This window comes from Erpetoichthys calabaricus, chromosome 2 (assembly GCF_900747795.2).
Source record: "Erpetoichthys calabaricus chromosome 2, fErpCal1.3, whole genome shotgun sequence".
NCBI classification, from domain to species: Eukaryota; Metazoa; Chordata; class Cladistia; order Polypteriformes; family Polypteridae; genus Erpetoichthys; species Erpetoichthys calabaricus.
In genome coordinates this window covers 211,832,706-211,852,893 of record NC_041395.2, presented here as the reverse complement: position 1 = coordinate 211,852,893, position 20,188 = coordinate 211,832,706, and the positions used below count along the sequence as shown (strand labels likewise).

Here is a 20,188-nt window from a genome sequence, read left to right as displayed (position 1 = left end):
GCACTCTGAAAGCGCATGGTTGCCCTCTGCAGGACATGCGGTCGTTGAGCTTTACATTGTAAATATACTGAAATTTAAATATTAACGGACTGTTATGAGTTTGTTAATATTTTATTATTTCTTAAATACATTTTATTAACACGTGTCTATGCTTACACTATTTGTTCTCAACAGCTTTACTGAGAGCCTCTGTCTGTACTCTTAACCCCGCTTGTCGGAACACTACGTCTAGTGCGCCGTAGGCTGTCAGGACGTTATTAAGTATTGCACCTCCAATAATGGCGTCTCACTTGAAATTTGTGGCCCGGACAGTAATGGTGCAGAATGGAAATGTAGATGCCGCTTATAAGACGTTGAACAGGTAGAGTTGCTGTGATTCATGTATTTGTGTAGAAAAAAATTGTACTGATGGAAATCTATATATATGTACAATGTTTTTTTCGTTGATAGTACTTGACTGAACCAGGGCCTACTTTACTTAGAATTTCACATTCGGCAGTTTATAAATCGTACAGATGCACGAACAAGCGTGACTACCGTATGTGAATACTATAAGGAACCCAAATTATACATTTATCGGAGTATTCACGGCAACGGAATATCCTTTCGCAAACGGTCAAAGCGTATTGCCTGGCGTTAAATATATAGTTTGTATTTCTGTGTCATATTCGTAGGCGAAAGCACAATATTTGATTACCAATAAATGTGCCTGCATACGAACTGGTGTCTCGTTATTCTTCTGTTTAACGATTATTTTAACGTGACCGCGAAAAACGTAGCTGGTGGGGAAAATGTATTACAATGGCAACTTCTTATGGGCACAGTGCCCATGTGGGAATGGAAAGGTCTGCATAAATCATGGCCCATTACTGTGTGTTTTACAGTCGAGAAATGTGAAGAAACGAATTATTTTTGGAGATATTGTGAAATTTTGTACAATGCCTCAGCATTCAACATGGGACATTTCAAGGACAAATGCAGTAATGCGGATAAATCATTTAATATCCCCATTTATCTTTAATAACATTGAGTTGGGATAAGCTGACAAAATTAAGTAGATGGATGAAATTTATACAAAAAAAAATTAGGCAGGAATCTTTGGGCTACTCGTGACTTTGTTACTACCCTATAGAGACTTTGTTTTCACAAAGAGCGTATTAAGTAACAAAAGTCTGTTTCATAAAAGTACAGTACTAGCCTTTAATGTAAAATATAGTACTAGGCTAGGGTGTTGTGCCGTGTTAGTCATTATGAATGTAGAGAAAAGCCAAGCAAAATGACACCTTTTATTGGCTAACTAAAAAGATTACAACATGCAAGCTTTCGAGGCAACTCAAGCCCCTTCTTCACATCTTGCCTGTAGAAGGGGCCCGAGTTGCCTCGAAAGTTTGCATATTGTAATCTTTTTAGTTAGCCAATAAAAGGTGTCATTTTGCTTGGCTTTTCTCTACTGTAAAATATAGTAAAGACGTTCAATAGTCATTTCTTGCTTAACTAGTGGTAACAAAAACATACTTCTTGTCATAAATATACTGTGTTTAGATAGAATTCGATATAGCCATGCTACCCCTCTTAAGTCGGGTTGAAATTTAACTCATCAACTTAGACCTCGTCTTTCTCATTTGCAGTGCACTATCTATTGGAATGTATTTTGTAGTGTATGTAGGAATGGTGCATTGCATTGGTTATTCCAACAGAGGGCATAATGTTAACATTTTTTGTAATAAAAATCTGTAATGATGTGCCATCTGTTGGAATGACAGACATAGCAACCAGATCCATATTCCATTGTTTATGTATGTATGTATGTATGTATGTATATGTGTGTTTGTATATATTACATATATATATATATATATATATATGTGTGTGTGTGTGTGTGTGTGTATGTACATATACAGTATATACACATACATACACACAGTATATATGTATACACAGACACAGTGGGTATAGAAAAGAATGACTTACTTTGAAAATATTCACATTTTGTTGCTTTAAAGCCTAAAATAAAAACACATTTTCCCCCACTTTATATACTCAATGCAACCTATAACATCTAAGTCAATGATAAATAAGCAACAGTTTGAAAAAATAATAATAAATAAACTGAAAAAGTTTGAATTGATAAAGGATCACCTCCACTGTGCCAGTACTTTGTGGAACCACCTTTTTGCTTTGATTACAGCCATGAGTCTTTTGGGATGCTTCTCTACCAACTTGGCACATCTCTACAGAACAGTATTTTCCCACTCTTCTTTACAAAACAATTCAAGCTCAGTCAAATTGGATGGTGACTTTGGTGGACTGCAAGCTTCAAATCATTCCATAGATTTTCAATAGGGTTTAAGTCTGGGCTCTGACTAGGCCACACAAGGTCATTCAGTTATTTTCTCCTTAAGCCATCATGCGCCCAATTTTGCTGTGTGCTATGGGTCATTGTCATGATGAAACGTAAACCTTCTTCCAAGCTTCAGCTTTCTGGCAGAAGGTAGCAGGTTTTTTTCAAAAATTTGACTATTTTGCCTAATCCATTTTTCCTTCTACCTTGACAAGTGCCCCAGTCCCTGCTGCAAAGAGACACACCCACAACAGGATGCTACCACCTCCATGCTCTACTGTAGGTTTGGTATGTTTTGAGTGGTGATCTGGATTGGCTTTCTGCCATTACTGTTTGGTGTTGAAGCCAAATAGTTTGACTTTGGTCTCATTTGACCATAACACCTTTTTCCACTTGGTCTCAGAATCTTCAAGGTGCGTTTTGGCAAGGCTCAAACAAGACATAATGTGGCCTTTCTTGAGGAGTGGCGTTTTTCTTGCAATCCTCCCATACAAGTCACATTTGTGAAGTGCTTCTGATATTGTTGTCATATGCACACAATGATTATTCTTTGCCGTAAAGTCCTGTAACTCCATCAAAGTTGCCATTGGCCTCTTGGTAGCTTCTCTGACCAGTTTTCTCATCGCTCTTCCATTCAATTTGGAGGGACAGCCTGATCCAGGGAGGGTCCTACTTGTAGTAGTACCAAACATTTTGTACTTCTTGATTATGGACTTTGCTGGGCTCCTTGGGATTGAAAACACTTTTTAAAAATCTTTTTGTATCTATCTCTTGACTTGTGCCTGTCTACAAGTTTATCCCTGAGATATTTTGGAAGTGCCTTGCCACCCATAGTCAATTCTTTGCTTTCAGTTGTACTACCTCACACTGGAATGCTTCAGAAATAGCTGTTTGCATACTAAACTAATTACACCAATTATAAGTGATCACAAGTGGAAGCCTTGGTGTGCAATGGAGAAAGTGATTGCTTACACCTGATTGAATTTACAAGTCTTGTTTGGGACAGGGTGATCCTTTATCACTATCAGTGGTTTGTTTTTTTATTTATTGTTTTTCCAAACTGTTGCTATTATATCTTTCACTTGGATGTTATAGCTTGCATCAGGTAAATAAAGTTGAAAAAATATTTTTGTTTGTGTTTTCATTTTAGGCTGTAAAGCAACAAAATGTAATTATTTTCAAAGGGGGTGATTCTTTGCTATACCCACTGTGCATATAACAAACACACAAAGTATAATTTTTTTTTTTTAAGTATAAATATGTAAAGTTGTGTAGGCCCTTAAAATACTTAATTTCACAATATGACAAATCCTGCACTCTGTTTTTATTTCAGAGCACTTAAACTCAAAACAGTTTTTTGAAAATGGCATTGCTTTGTTAGAAAACAACTTTCAAGAAACATTTCTGGTACTTATATAAAAGACAAAGTATAAGTTTAGTATTTTTAAAGTCAGTTACTGCTTCACATTCATGGTACAGTGGAACCTCGAGATACGATCACCTCTGTATACGAGAAATTCAAAATACGAGGAAAGTATGAGCGAAAAATTCAGATCTAAATACGAGCATTGGCTCACGTAACGAGCCACGAGCCAGGCTGTGGGTATAGCTCGCGGCTTAGCGAGGGGGCGTGGTAGCTGTAGCGAGCCGCAGGGCGATCTGCGGTGTCTGCGTTTCTCACCTAAGTGCACAGGTGGGAAACTGCCCACATCCATGATTTGTCCTGTGGCTGATGGGCTGGGCAGGGTTGCCACCCGTCCTTTAAAATACGGAATCGTCCCGTATTTGAGAATGAAATTGCGCGTCCCGTTTTGAATCAATACGTATGCGTCCCTTATTTTTTTTGTATTAAAAGTGGTAACCCTAGCAGCTGCCATGTCTTCCCCGTATATATAGAGAAGCGCGAGCCGGTTAAGGGGGAGAAGAAGTAAAAGAAAAGAGAGGAGAGGAGAGAGAACGGAGGTTGCAGGAGGAGGCAGGAATCCGCAGCAGTAGGAAGTCGGTGCGAGAGAGCGAGCGAGTACAGGCGAGCCAAACAGCTGAAGCAGGACGGTGTAGAGAAGGTCAGCTGCATTAAGTGTCTCGCCTGTTGCAGAGCCCGCATGGGAGAAGCAGGTGAGACGCTAACAGAGAAGAAGCACCGGGGATTGTCATCTGTTTTTTGAAGACTGCTTCCTGTTGACGTTTTAACCTCGTGTTAAAGGATTGTTATTCTTATGTACTTTAAACCTCCACTTCACAACTGTTTTAAGGATTATTTATTTAAAGATTTATTGAATGCTCTACTGCACTTTGGACACCTGTTTTGATTCTTTTAATAATCAGTTATATTATTTACCAGTGTTATTTATTAAAGGTAGACTACAGTATATATAATTTATCAGTGTTATTTGTTAGGAAAATTGATTTTTATGTTAATATATTTGGGATGCGGAACGGATTAACTGGATTTCCATTATTTTCAATGGGGACGTTTGTTCTAGATACGAGAAATTCGCTATACAAGCTCAGTGCTGGAACGAATTAAACTCGTATCTAGAGGTTCCACTGTATATATTCGTTTGTCTTATGAAATTGTGTTTTAAAGGTTTTTTTGTTTTTTTTTATAATGTTGAATTTTAAAATGGGGTTTTAACTGGTAGGGGATGGATTTATAAAACTTGTGTACACACAAGAGGACTGACGTGCATACACAACTTTGCATACAAAAGCCAGGATTTATAAAGGAGAATTTGTATATATTTCTGCCAACTCTGACCCATCTGTATACAACATTTCAGAAAAAGTGGGAAATGCTGACACCCTTGATCAAGCAGGTAAATACAGTCAAACCAACTAAATGACGACTCACATGTATAATTCAAAGCACTGAGCCATTATTTATTATAATGAATGTTAATGTGATAAACATATTAAACCCTAGAAGGGGTGATTTAAAAAAAAAAAAAACTTTTTGTGAATTTCCCCTTGGGATTAATAAAGTATCTGTCTAATATGATGTATAGGCTATAGTAGTTACCTTTTAAGAGGGCCAATGCTGTGTATTTGCATTAATGAACTTCTTGGGTTTTCCTGAGTTTATATCGGCTACCTCTTGTCACTTCACAAGATTAGAATCCAAAACATTTCCTTGTTAATAACTGCATGAAGTAAAAACACAGGTGTGATTCACTGCCTGCATACAGAAAGCTACAAGTCTCATGCCCTATAACCTATTCGTAGGTTAATGGTTTGATGCAATATGGGTTGTATGGCACTACTTGAAAAGTATGTAATTGGTCATATATGAAGGGAATGAGTTTAGGGACTGACACGATTTTTTTTTTTTTTGCCAATGTTGATGGCTAGCTTATGAGCCACTTTAGTCTCCCAAGAGCCATTCTGTTAGAACTATGTGCTGAGTGCAACATTCATATCCAGGTTTTAACAACAGTTGGCTTTCTGGCAACAGGCCCCTGCCAGCGTTGCTAGCTGACAGGTCAAGAATATCTCTGTCAAGCTTCAGCTACATCAGGCATAAAAACATTTACTTTTTGTCTGACACCTTTATCCAAGGTGACTTACAACAATTATGATACAACTGCTCACATTTCTTTTGGTTTTTCAACTTTTCAAGTGACTTCCTCAGGGTCACAAAGTGTCAGTAGTGAGGTCTGAACTCACGACCTCAGGGTTTGAAGTCCAAAGCCTTAACCACTTCATCACACTGCCTGTCTAAGATCACATGATATTAATTATCTTTATCATTTTTAAAAGGAATAAAAAAATTAGTACTGTTAAGGTCATGACTTCAGGTAACAAACTAATATATACCATGCTTGTGAACAAAAATTTTAACTTGGAAAAATACTGAACTGATCCTTTATTGGTGCAAAAAAGTTGAGTCTACAAAATGATACTGTAGTGATGGAATACTTTCCTCTTTATTTCTCACCTTACTAAAATATTGTTCGCGGCCATAAAATGAAATCAAAAGTCATTGAAACATAGGACAAAAATGAGAAACCATGTCATACAAATTGTTGGAGATAACAGAATTCAGTTCACCCTGAAATGGGCTAGTGATGCATACCCTACCCGCTCTTGCCACAAGAGGGAGCAATATGAAGCCATTTCCTGAATTAACCATTACACCGTGAACATTTGTCAATGTGAAAAGGTTGCACACTGCAACATTGTGTAAACCTAAGAAAATTATTGATTAGAATTAAGCTAATCAGTAAAAGTTATATTATTGTTACAATGTAGATTTTCGTAAGAAAATAAATTTAAATTGTTGAGATTCCTCATTCAGAATAATATTAATGCAGAAATAAATTCAATGCAAAACATGCATAATGATTCCTTGTCTACTACAGATATAAATTTGCCAGATTTAAGCAGACTTGACTTGTGTGCATGTGGATGAATAGCTAATTAGATGAGGTTTCCTGGAGTGAATAAGGAAGTGTGTTTGTTGAAGAGTGTGAGATGTATGAGGTGGAGGGCTATAGCCGGGCCTGGCTCAAATTGTATTTCCTGTGCGAGAATTTAGCTCCAGATCAAATCAATTTGATGACTCAAGTCATAATTGACTATGCAGGTTCAAAAAAAGATACTGTAAGGATTTTTGCATCAATGATGTTGAGGGTAATCTATGTATATGTCATGTTGTCCTCCCCACTTGGAAGGCACAGTCAAACTGATGTGGGTTTACATTTAATGATTTTAATGTCAAATTTTGTAGAGGAACAGGAAAAATGGGAAGCATGAAATATGCAAAAAATCTTGCAAAAAAAGCATTGCTTGTGCTTTTAATAATTGAGGGCCCCTGATTTAGAGCTAATTGAGTAAAGATTGTGGTTTTGTCATTCCCAAGATGATTTTTAGTGGCAAAGAAATAATTTCCTCTCCCCCTCTATGTATTTTAAAAGTATCAACCTAGCTATTGTAGTGTGTTTCAATGAATGTGTCTATATGCGCTTTATAAAAGTGGGACACTGCTACTAAAATTATATCTAATTTTAGCTCATTCAGGTGGATCACTGTGCTGCTCACTTTCTTCCAATAAGTGTTATATAATCTCTAGAATTTGTCATTTTATTATAGGATATGTCAAGTAAAGTAACATAACCTGTGATTATGTGCAAGTTTTAAATTGTGCAACACTGAATGATATCTTAATCAAAATAGCAACTTTTCATGATGTTATACAGTTGATAGTACTGTTAGTCTCATCTTGCTAGATTTTAGTGAGCTGTTACAGTTTAACTGATTATGTTTTAGATCATTTAAATCAGTTTATCAGTAAACACTAGCCAGGTTTCCATCCAAGGAGTTTTTGCGAAAAAATATTTAGCGCTTCAAATTTTTTACCGATATAGCTGATGGAAATGCTAATTATCGATGAAATGTTGTACATGTCGACATAATATTTTTCCGTTTAACTTTAGCGCATAAATTCCATGTCGATACTTCAGATGTCGCAAAAACTACATTGGAAACAGTTTTTGTCGGAAAAAAGGGCTTTAGCGCAAATAAATGTGTCACATTTTCATCACGTGCAATCAAAACGAGAATGGCGGAGCGGCCCGCATGGTCTGATGAAGAGAGTTTTTTTTTTTTGATTAAACGTCGTTATTTTGTATTAATTCAAATTTCAGTTTTAATTAAAAACCTTAAGGGAAGCAGGTTAATTCAGTTGTTATCGCACTGTGAAGGGATGTTGAAAGGTAGGCTCACCTGTACAGATCCGATGCTGCAAACACAGCTGCATCATGGGCACTTCCAGGAGTGCCAACGCAAATGTCTCGTATCATGCACCTGTCATCAACAAGGGCCTGGAGAACAATAGATGGCCACCCTTTGCGATTAATGTAATCGCGGTAGCCTTCCGTCGGGGGAAGAATAGGCACATGCGTGCCATCCAGCGCACCGTAAATCTGTGGCACAAGATGCACCAAGGAATTGCGGTATGCAATTTCATTGGCCTCCGCTACAGTCGGAAGTCTGATATAACGCCGCATTAATTTTTCTTTAATAGCGGTGCACACAGCATATACACATCGATGGACGGTAGTTTTACTAACCACGAAAGTTTCTCCAACTACTCTATACTCGGCACAGGTTGCCAGCTTGTAAAGGGCGATGGCAATCCGCTTTTGGGTTGGAACCGGTGGTCGGTGGCAACCTGTGATGGGCGCAACATCAGGACTGATGAATCCACACAACATGTCAAACGTCGGCCGTGTCATTCTAAAATGTTGCAGCCAGAGATTTTCTGTTAAGTGTCTCTCCACCACCTCCTCCCAGAAGGTCTTATTCCATCGTCTCTCCCATACCCGTGGGTTTCGTCGCACTGGGGTACTTTCTTCGAGCTCTAGGGCTATTCAGACAAGCAACTGCTTCATTCTGCTGTCGTCTTCGGATATTATGTACAATTCCAATTATTTGTGAAACTGAAATAACAGTAAGCTGGCAAATTTCAAAAAACTGTCTGAATAATCTCTCCATTTCTTTGTTTAGTGGAGGGGGTGTAACGTGGAAAACAAAAGGTAGATAATTTGCGACATACACAAAATTATGTATGGAAACGGCTCAAGGGCAGATTTTTTTCGCGATACAACAAAAGTTATGCGACAGTTCGTTTTGGGGGGGGGATGACGTCATCACGCACACCATTTTATCGATAAAAAGCCAGTTTCATGGAAACAGGCTGGAGACAGCAAATTTCGCACATTTTTTTTACGTATATTCTGTTTGTCGATAACAAAACGTCGCAAAAAACTGGATGGAAACTTAGCTACTGTGAAGTTGGCATCACCATTGTCCAGTTCTTTCAGCTTTTCCTTGTGATTGCCTTGGTAGAAGCATGCTGAATTAGACTGACCAAATTCATCCTAATGGCAGCTGTTTTCACTAGACTTGCTGTGGAATACCCAGACACTTCTAGAACAGTCGAGGGATATAATCCCTCCAGCGTGTTCCCGGGCCTGCTTCTTGGTCTTTTTTCAGTGAGCGAATGCATTGTATGGGGATCCTAACTATATGTCCAAACCACCTTAACTGGCTCCTGTCAATCCAGAGAAATTGCAATTCTACTCTAAGCCCCCCTATATTACTGTGATTCTCAGTCTGTCACGTGGAGTTGTTGTCCCTTCCTAGTTTTGAGACCTTGACGTGTTGGGCTTGTGTACCTCGGTGGAACTTAGCTATGTTGTTTACGAAATATGTGCACTTGACAGGGTTACCCAGCCATTTCACACATTTGCTTACAAAGCACCATCTATAATTTGACACTTATGAATTGTCTAAGTCTAAGAGAACTTTGCCCAGAATAAAGATGCACTCCACTCCTGCACCAGGCCAGAGAGTGATATACTGACAGTGAGCATCTGGTGGCCAGGTGGCTCACATAGCACTGTTGGGCTCAGTCTGAAAAACTGGATGTAGCTGCTTTGTAGGCTTTATCACCCATGGGTAGTGGTTGGATGCATTACCAGTAAGGATTCAGTTGATAATATTTAAATAACATTGACACTGGGCTTAACAGTTTTATTTTATTTCCAATATACTAGGCCAATGCAATCAGTGCGTTTACATGTGCTTCAATAACCCGTTTATTCACATAAACTTGATTTCTTAAAATGTCATGTAAACTCTTATTTTGGTTAAAGAAGTTGGGTTATTAGCCAATGAGAAACCTGATTAACAGTGGTAGATTTCTTCTCAAACAAGCTAGTTATGTGGCATTGTAAACCCCCCAAAAAAACTGGTTAGAGTTAAGGATTTTGTAGTCTGCACATGTCCATTGCTCTCTCTCAGCCTGTGCATGTATTTGCTTTGCACACTCTTTCAGCAGCCATGGATAGAAGCATCCACAAAATACATTTCCAGAGGCAAATGTTTGGGCATTCACATTATTCCTCCTCCTGGCTGAATTAAACTGTCTCAGTTTTTCAGAAATTAGTAAAATTATGCTGATGAGCTGAATGTACAGTGCTAAACTGCAACACATTCTCAAGCAGTATGGTAACATTTTAAAGGTAATGAACGTTACATAGATTATTTTTTAAAGTAACAAGTAGCCTGAAGCAGCACTTATTAAAGTAAAAATACCTGAGTTGTTGTTTCAGCAGCACTATGTGTAAGGCAAGAAGCACATGTACCAAGTCCTTTGCAAGGCTCAATCTCACAGCTAAGCAGAAAAACAAGCTGTGGGCATTCCAGTAACAGACACCTATAAATAAAGCATCAATGTGACTAAATATATTTATAAAACACAAGAAGTGGTCACAGGTGTCAGGCGTACTTTCGTACTCACGTGGGTTATGACGACATTGAAGCATTTTGACCAAAGGAGAAAGAACTCCAGAACATTACTTGTGCATGTAAAAATGGATTTCTAAGAAACACAGTTTCTGCCTTAATCATGTTATTCAGTTTAACCCGTTTGTGTATATAAATGCACTGACTGACAAATTAATAAGTACATGCAACAGAAGAAAGACCCCTCACTAAATAACCTGTGGTTTGTTGGGTAAAATATCAAATATGTGGTCATTTTTTACCATGAATGCCCAACACAATAGCAGTGTGCAACTCTTTAGTGTTTGGCTGAAATAAGGAAAAAAATATTGCAAGTTTCTGCAGCACAATTCCTTTCAAAACAAGTAAGAAATAACATACTGTATGTTAACTTTTATTCAATTCATGTCTGAAGGCTGACTTGCCAAGGTCAAAAATGTTTTAAGGAACAAAAAGCAAAATTTTGCCTCATTTAACAAATCTGTTTTCATGTAAGTCTTCAGTTCATAAATAAACATGGTTGCAAATTGCATTTACTGTAAACAAAATATGAAAAATAAACATCAAAATCGTCTTCAGTTCATAAATAAACATGGTTGCAAATTGCATTTACTGTAAACAAAATATGAAAGAAATAAACAAACATCAAAATCAGATTTGTTGCATATGTACAAAGTACAATGAAATTCACACTTAATTTATATATGACTGACAAGAAACACATTGCCACTCTGTAGCACTATCATGAAGTATTACTAGTCAAACAAGGACATACTCTGAAATCTCCATATCCTTTGATTCCCAAATGTGTTTTGTTCAAAAAGCAGTACAGTGAGAATTTGCAGCAGCTGGGATTCATCAGACAAGTCCTTGTATTTGAATCCCCCAAATAATTTTATTTCAGTTTGGACTGATGGATCATGAACATAATTTGTGTACGTTTCTATGCCCACAAAATGTATTCTTGGCCATGCCCCAATGTCTTTATTCTTACTTAAAATCCTATTAATTGTTCTGTGTTAAGAGTACCAGTTTTGTGGAATGCCTGTTTTATTTTTAAATTTATAGGCTGTATTCTTTATTTTAGAAAGGGGATTTCTATTAGGAACACAATTTTGGCTAAAATATAAAAAATGATTTTAAACTTGTTTAATTTACATCTTTGGTAGATCAGTTTTTTTCTGGAATTACAGTTAATCAGTTTGTAGTCAGTCATGGCTGTCCATCCATTTATCCATTTCTGTCACTTCCCCTCCTGTGTATACATGGGTAGGAGAGCAGCCCAATTCGGCACAAGCGGACCCAGGGGCTAGATTTTTCTGGGGAAAACCACCTCTACACACAGCTTGGATACTGTTAATGGTGTTACAGCACTAGTTTGTCTGACATAAGTAATGTAACTTTATAAACCTATATAGTTTGCATTAAGTAATTCTGAATTTGCCATTTCGTATGTTTATTTTCTGTTGGATTGTTTTGCGTTGAGAGGAAGTGACACAAATTCAGTGACATTGTAATCGTCGTAATTATAACAGGCTTTATATATTCCATTCTCCAGCAGTGACACTCGGCTTATTTTGTTTCTAAAACTCCATACCACGTACTTAAGTCTTGTGATTTTTTCGCATGTCTGTTGCACATCTACTACAGTGAACTCCTCAGCCAGCTCTGCTGTGGCCACTTTTGTAAATAACGTGCAGCGTCAAAGCTTTTCGACGATTGGCCGGGAATTCACCTTCTAGCGTTGTAGACGCTGGCGCGTGTGCACACCATGTGTGTTATTTAAATGAGGATCATGTTTCTTTAGGAGGCAGCACATGTTTCTGCTGGCGGTCTGATTATCTCGGAATAGCAAGAGTACGCAAGGCCTGCTTTTCAATGGAGCGTTGGCCACGTCCCCTCGCGTGGCTTTCCCCGCCTATCGCCGTGATAAAGGCCAATCCCAGCTGCCTCTGGCTCCTCCTAAATCCTGTGACACTGCCGCCACCAATGAGCTGCGTGCATGCTGGGTCACCGCCGCGTTTATGTAAGGTTGCCTTACTTCGTGCTCCAGCCCCATGTCTGAGGCACATTGCTGCGGCGGAGCAGCGTGTTTAGTCAGAAGGCTGCCAACGAGAGCATGCGGCTGACGCAGACGGCTATTTTAACAGAAGCGAGTGTTGGGACAGGAAAGTCTCGAAATAGTTGTACGTGTTTTAGTAGAGGTTCCTTAATTTTAGCAGTTTAGCGATCAAATATCCAACTGTACGTGAACAGTTTTTTTTTTTTTTTTATAAAATCTGCAGTTTTTTTGTCGTTTTGTTTTCAAAAATAACCCACCAGTCAGTTACCAGTTAGATTCAGATACTAATCAGAATAGTTGTAGAATTATGATATGATTTTACTATTAGATGTTTGTCTCCAATGGTCCCAACTTCATGAAGCTGAATTTCTGAAACGGCAGTTATGTTGCATGAGACTTTTTTGTGTGTAATGATACCATTTTTCCCATATGTATGAAAAATGCAGTGTACAGAACACATTTTTAATTTGCTACAGGGATTTCTGGGAACTATAGCATTCCCCAGTTGTAATTGGACACAAGCATCTACCTGACAATTTCTAGTCATCATTTACTGTGTTATGCAGGTATTTTGAATGTGGATGAAACTGGTGGGGGGCGCACTGTTATGAAGAGATCAGTCAAATTCTACATAGAAAAAGAGGCCAGTAATTACTTTGGTCTCATGAGATATTTTATAGTAGCAATAAACACGGAGCCATCCCAAGAATGTCTGCCAAAAGTAGTCCAATTTTGTTTATCTGAAGTAGTTTGGCTTCTGGATATCTGCTTTAAGCTGAAAAATAAGTATGTGTGTATATGTGGGTGCACATTAAATATTGCAATACTGTGTAGCAGTCCTACTGAAACTGTGGGCAACATGTGTTTATTAACACCATGTTTTGCTGTCTGCAGTTCTGAAATGGTTAGTGTCTAATCTCCTCCACACAATTGCACATGTCATGTTCTGTTGTGGTTGATGCAGCATAAAGTCCTAACACGTGTTTGCCACACTACTTGAATCATGTGATCCAGGCCTCTCATTCATTGTTTTCACCCATCATTGCTTACGTCAGAGTGCATATAAGTTTCAGTTGGATTGCAGCGCTCTAAGCTGCCTGATTGATTTAACCTTGTGGTCCTAGCTAACCAACCCCCTTCCCGAAAAGGATTCCCGACCCTGTCAGTGAATATGTTGCCTGTTACATAGTGTATTAGGAATTTTCAAACATTCAGCAAGTGCAATAGGGAAACCGTTTTTGAAATGTGAGTTAAGATTTGCTCTGTCCCCTATTTGTCAAATGCACCTCAGTTCCTTCTCATAGTCCTTCCTCATATAGTGCAACAGCTTTAAGGTTCAGGTTTAGCGATTAGTATATGCAATTTCTTAAGAGTTAGGGATGCTTGATGGGTTTTCATTAACTGGGCTTACTTTACAAATGTTTAGATTAATAGTTGCTGCAGCCCTTGAAGACAAAATTATGTTTTTGTAGCTTATACTGTTCACCCAGTAGAAGAACACTTTTGTACAGGTAGTAGGAAAATAATTTAGAAGAGGGTCTCTGAGCTAAATGCATACGGTACAGAACACGGGACAAGTAGTTTCAGTACATCCATGAAAAGCCCTAATAAGCTCACTTGACAAAGGCTCCTTTACACAGTCCTTAACAAGCTAGCACCTTACATTTAGCAGCATTTATTGGGTTGAAAAAAAGGGGAGGGTTCGGAGAGAGAATCAGATACCAATATGATAACATAATAAATCTTGGTTTGTGTTTGAGAAAGTGTTCTATAGCCACATTTAGCAATATCTTTGCAAAGAAGTGCTTAGAACAAGATCTTCTTACTCTGTTTTGCTTAAAGAGCACTTGCAAGGTAGTGGTAAAAGTAAATAAATGTATGTATGTAGTGTCATGCATCAGGAATTTAATTTGGCTTTATTGTTTCACCTTTAAATATACTAACACCTTAGGTGGTGTTTCACTAAGATCACGTTTAAAAATGTTTATATTGAATTCTAAAATTTGTACTGTATCTTTATTATTTGAAAGTGGCGACATGTTAGCACAGTTGGTAATGCTGCTGCTGCCTCCTAGAAAGGAGACCCGGGTTTGTGCCCCAGGTGCTCCCTGTGTCTGCATTGGTTTCCTCAAGTTGTTCCAATTTCCTCCCACAGTTCAAAAGATATGCGGATTTAGTGAACTGGAGATGCTAAATTGGCCAATATGTGCCCTGATGGACTGCTGCACCATCCAGGGATTGTTCCTGCCTTGTGCTTGATGCTTATTGGGATAGGCTCCAGCTTTCATAGGACTTTGCTCTGGCAAAGCGATTTTGGAAGATGGATGGATGACTGACTGTATGTGGGTCACAGCCATGCTAAGGATTTTTTTAAACAAAAGGGGGAAGTTGACAATGAGAAAATGCCAAAAAATAAAACAAAGTCCTACTCTCTTCATGTAGGCAGCATTTCTTAGTACCATTTTTTTTTTTATTGTCTATCCTAATGTTTGAGCAGCTGAGAAACTTTTTTCTCATACTGTATATTCAATTCTGTGTGACTCTGGTGGAAGCTGGTTCTTTAAAACTGTTACTGTTAATTCTTCCATGAATTCCAGTACTCAAACAGTGTTGCCATCTGGAAGCATTTAGAGTCAGGCATTAAAATAATAAAGCTAATTCCTTAACAGCATTCAAATGGATATTGATATGGTTTTGGTCGAAACTAGCACATAGGTAGAAAAACAGGCATATTAATCTACTGTGCTGTTTTCAACAACATATGTATGCTGTGTGCATGACAGATGAGCAGAGCAAAATTGTTTAAGAATGGGGTAAAGCAACAGTTAGGAATGATATAAACTTTCAGCTGTCACAGTAGTCGTCCTCACTGTCACTTAGAGTTAAAAAGGATGAGGATGGCTTCTCCAAAGGCATTTCAGCACATAACTATGTTAAACCAGTTCTAATCCTCCTGATCCTATTTCTGACATTCTCTTTTATACATTTTTTAGTTTGCAGTATTTCCATATGGGACTACTGCATCATTGTTTACATTGTACATGCCCCTTTTAATGTACAGTGGGGCAAAAAAGTATTTAGTCAGCCACCAATTGTGCAAGTTCTCCCACTTAAAAAGATGAGAGAGGCCTGTCATTTTCATCATAGGTATACCTCAACTATGAGAGACAAAATGAGAAAAAAAATCCAGAAAATCACATTGTCTGATTTTAAAGAATTTATTTGCAAATTATGGTGGAAAATAAGTATTTGGTCACCTACAAACAAGCAAGATTTCTGGCTCTCACAGACCTGTAACTTCTTCTGTAAGAGGCTCCTCTGTTCTCCACTCGTTACCTGTATTAATGGCACCTGTTTGAACTCGTTATCAATATAAAAGACACCTGTCCACAACCTCAAACAGTCACACTCCATACTCCACTATGGCCAAGACCAAAGAGCTGTCAAAGGACACCAGAAACAAAATTGTAGACCTGCACCAGGCTGGGAAGACTGAATCTGCAATAGGTAAGCAGCTTGGTGTGAAGAAATCAACTGTGGGAGCAATTATTAGAAAATGGAAGACATACAAGACCACTGATAATCTCCCTCGATCTGGGGCTCCACACAAGATCTCACCCCGTGGGGTCAAAATGATCACAAGAACGGTGAGCAAAAATCCCAGAACCACACGGGGGGACCTAGTGAATGACCTGCAGAGAGCTGGGACCAAAGTAACAAAGGCTACCATCAGTAACACACTATGCCGCCAGGGACTCAAATCCTGCAGTGCCAGACATGTCCCCCTGCTTAAGTCAGTACATGTGCGGGCCCGTCTGAAGTTTGCTAGAGGGCATTTGAATGATCCAGAAGAGGACTGGGAAAATGTCATATGGTCAGATGAAAAGAACTCTACTCGTCGTGTTTGGAGGAGAAAGAATGCTGAGTTGCATCAAAAGAACACCATACCTACTGCAAAGCATGGGGGTGGAAACATCATGCTTTGGGGCTGTTTTTCTGCAAAGGGACCAGGACGACTGATCCGTGTAAAGGAAAGAATGAATGGGGCCATGTATCATCAGATTTTGAGTGAAAACCTCCTTCCATCAGCAAGGGCATTGAAGATGAAACGTGGCTGGGTCTTTCAGCATGAAAATGATCCCAAACACACCGCCCGGGTAACTTCGTAAGAAGCATTTCAAGGTCCTGGAGTGCCCTAGCCAGTCTCCAGATCTCAACCCCATAGAAAATCTTTGGAGGGAGTTGAAAGTCCATGTTGCCCAGCGACAGCCCAAAAACATCACTGCTCTAGAGGAGATCTGCATGGAGGAATGGGCCAAAATACCAGCAACAGTGTGTGAAAACCTTGTGAAGACTTACAGAAAACGTTTGACCTCTGTCATTGCCAACAAAGGGTATATAACAAAGTATTGAGATGAACTTTTGTTATTGACCAAATACTTTTTTTCCACCATAATTTGCAAATAAATTCTACAAAAATCAGACAATGTGATTTTCTGGATTTTTTTTTCTCATTTTGTCTCTCATAGTTGAGGTATACCTATGATGAAAATTACAGGCCTCTCTCATCTTTTTAAGTGGGAGAACTTGCACAATTGGTGGCTGACTAAATACTTTTTTGCCCCACTGTACTTGATCTTAATTTTTTAAAAATGTCCATTTTCTGCAGTATGTTGCTGTTTCTTCATAGGGGGGAAAACATGTTTTTACGATACTGATGGATAGACAAAACGTAATACATCTCCGAAAGCAAATTCATTTGCTCCAGCAGCAGCATCCATCCATCCATCCATTCCATCCATTATCCAACCCGCTATATCCTAACTACAGGGTCACGGGGCCTGCTGGAGCCAATCCCAGCCAACACAGGGCACAAGGCAGGAACACAGAACATAAAATATAGTACAAAACAGTAAACAAAATAATACAATGGTATTGTGAAAAAATCAAACATGAATGTGCATTGGAAAGGTTTTATTTCTAAGCTACTGTATATGTATCTATCCACACATTTCAGTGTGAATGGCACATATTTTGATTTCTGTTGCTTTCTTTTCATTGTATTAGTTTGCACTCCTGGCTTCTTTTCCGTCTCCCTTTTACAGCACGTTTATTTTCATTTTTAATTTCCACATCCCTTAAGCAGATTGCCTATTGAAAAATTTAAATATTGATTAAAAATTAATAGTTATAGTATGTCAAAACAGAATACATTTGTTTTTACTACTTTCTGTACTGCTTCACTTTAGGATTCTAACCACAGATGGAATCATTGAGGAAGCAAAAAGGAGGAGATATTATGAGAAGCCTTGTCGACAACGGCAAAGGGAAAGCTATGAAGCTTGTCGGCGTATCTATAACATGGAAATGGGAAGGAAGATTGCCTTTCTAATGAGGAAGAATAGACCAGACCCTTGGATGGGCTGCTAGCTGTGGAAGTAATACAGATGAAATGACCATAGTGACCTGCCTGTTTTTGAACTGTGTATCCATTCATTTTCTGTACCTGTCATTTTTTATGCCTTTGGAAGTCCAAGCCTACTGAAGGGACAAAGGATAGCTAACAGAAATCTACTTCAGTTGAAATGATAATTCATTGCTTTCGTAAAAAAAGTGCTTTAAATGTCTGTGTGGCTTCAGGATTCTGTAAGCATTCCCATTTCACCAAGAATCCAAGAAAGGAGAAGATGCATTGACTATTATTATTAATCCTAGTGAAAATAAACATAAAACAGCAGCAAGGTTTCCTGTCATTTGTTTTTTTTTTTCTTTTCAGAACTTTGTGAATGGGTAAATTTTTTTATTCTTGATCACCAGCAGCTTAAATTTTGTTTCTCAGTTTATTCATGTTGATCATTATATTCTGCTTTTTTAGCATTTTGGTCAAGGCAGTCCAAATGTTTTGTTAGCAAAACAACAATTTACCCCTCTACACAGCTCATGCTTTCGCTTTCATAGGCATAAAAGACGGCACTCAGCCCAGTACAAACTGTTACTAACTATGTTACAATTATAAAAGTATTTTAGAAAAAAATATAATTGTGCTTGATTAAAACAATTATTTTTTTGGCTTTTACACCTTTTGCCAAGACTAAGCTGAATAATTTACCAGAATTGTATCTGATGAGTAATGTATTGATGAGGAGCATAAGACCACTTATCAAAACTATTTTTAGTTATGTACTTAGTAGTGTAGACATCTGCTTCAGAATGGCAATATTGAATACACAATGAAAGAGATACAAATAACACCCATGTAGAAATTCACCCAAATAAACCCCACAGGTGATAACTAATTAACTAAACACTGATATGAAAAAGGCTACAAGATGATACACACCTAATCATAAACAGCAAACACAAATACAGTTTAGTACCAGAGTGCAGGTGATGGTGATGAATAAAATGTCTCCAGTGGACAGCCTCCTAAAAGAAATGTAAAGTTTGTGCTTTCGTGATGCAATTGTTGGAGCACATTATGTAGACGATGGCTTCCAACCCTGATGAAACTACATGAATGAGGAGGCATAGAACAGAAATCCAGAAAAAAACGTAATCCTTCATGGTCATTATAATCTGAAAGAACAGTTTGCTGCACCAATGAAGTAACACATACAAAATACTGTATGATTACCCTTATCCCCCAGTTTCATACAGCTTCCTATCTGAAGTGCTGATTTTGTAAGTTCCCTAATATTAACTCCTGTGTATTAAAATACAGGAATTATAAGTGTCTACCATTTGTGGTCTGTAGTGTATATTAAGTCATTAAGGTTAAAAACGAGAAAATCAAATATTGCACTGCTACTGAACACTGGAAAACAATATGCCTATAGAGATTACATTTATTCCAATGGTCTTCATATTTAGTAGTGGGGGACCCCCCAGAGCTGCAGGTTTTGTTTCACCCAGTTTCCCAATCAGTTTTCTGTTGAAGTTGTTTTATTGTTAAATTCACTTGTCTTTTATTTTGCATTTAGAATAGGGCATTGGTGTGAGATTTATAATAAAAAAAATTAGAAACATTTGTATTTTTGTCACAGTTTTCAGTTCCTAACAGTCATACTTATTTACCTATTAATTCACCTTCTCTGAAGTTTGCTGTCCAAATTGTTTCCAAATATTAACAGTTATTTGAAACTGGAGCAGACATCCAAGCAAATGACACAGAATACCAAAAGGCTGCATCAACTTCAGCATCAGCCCTAATAATGTGCTCCGTAGTAAATAATGGATTAAATAACCCAAAATAACTAGAAAAGAAGGATTAAAAAACAATGTATGCTGAATTTTAATAAAATAAAACTTAGCAAACCCTGCTTTGGAATTCCTGGTGTCTTTCAGCCTTCAGTTTTTACTTGGGTCATTGTTAATTGTCACTGTATGATACAATAAGTCAGTTGACACCACAAAAAAGGTGCATAAATAGAAAAATGATGAAAGTTTAAAACTTAAAACTATTTCAAAAATACAAATATTTCAAAATTTCTTATGAAGGT

General features: G+C 37.9%; 1 protein-coding gene across 1 annotated transcript; it reads left to right on the top strand.

Moving 5' to 3' along the window:
- The first annotated feature begins 217 nt into the window (after nucleotides 1-217).
- On the top strand, nucleotides 218-18,430 carry mrps21 (mitochondrial ribosomal protein S21). The gene is made up of 2 exons (XM_028791708.2): nucleotides 218-361; nucleotides 17,939-18,430. The coding sequence occupies exons 1-2, from the start codon at nucleotides 279-281 to the stop codon at nucleotides 18,117-18,119; spliced, it is 264 nt and encodes an 87-aa protein (XP_028647541.1). The 5' UTR covers nucleotides 218-278; the 3' UTR covers nucleotides 18,120-18,430.
- Nucleotides 18,431-20,188: the final 1,758 nt, after the last annotated feature.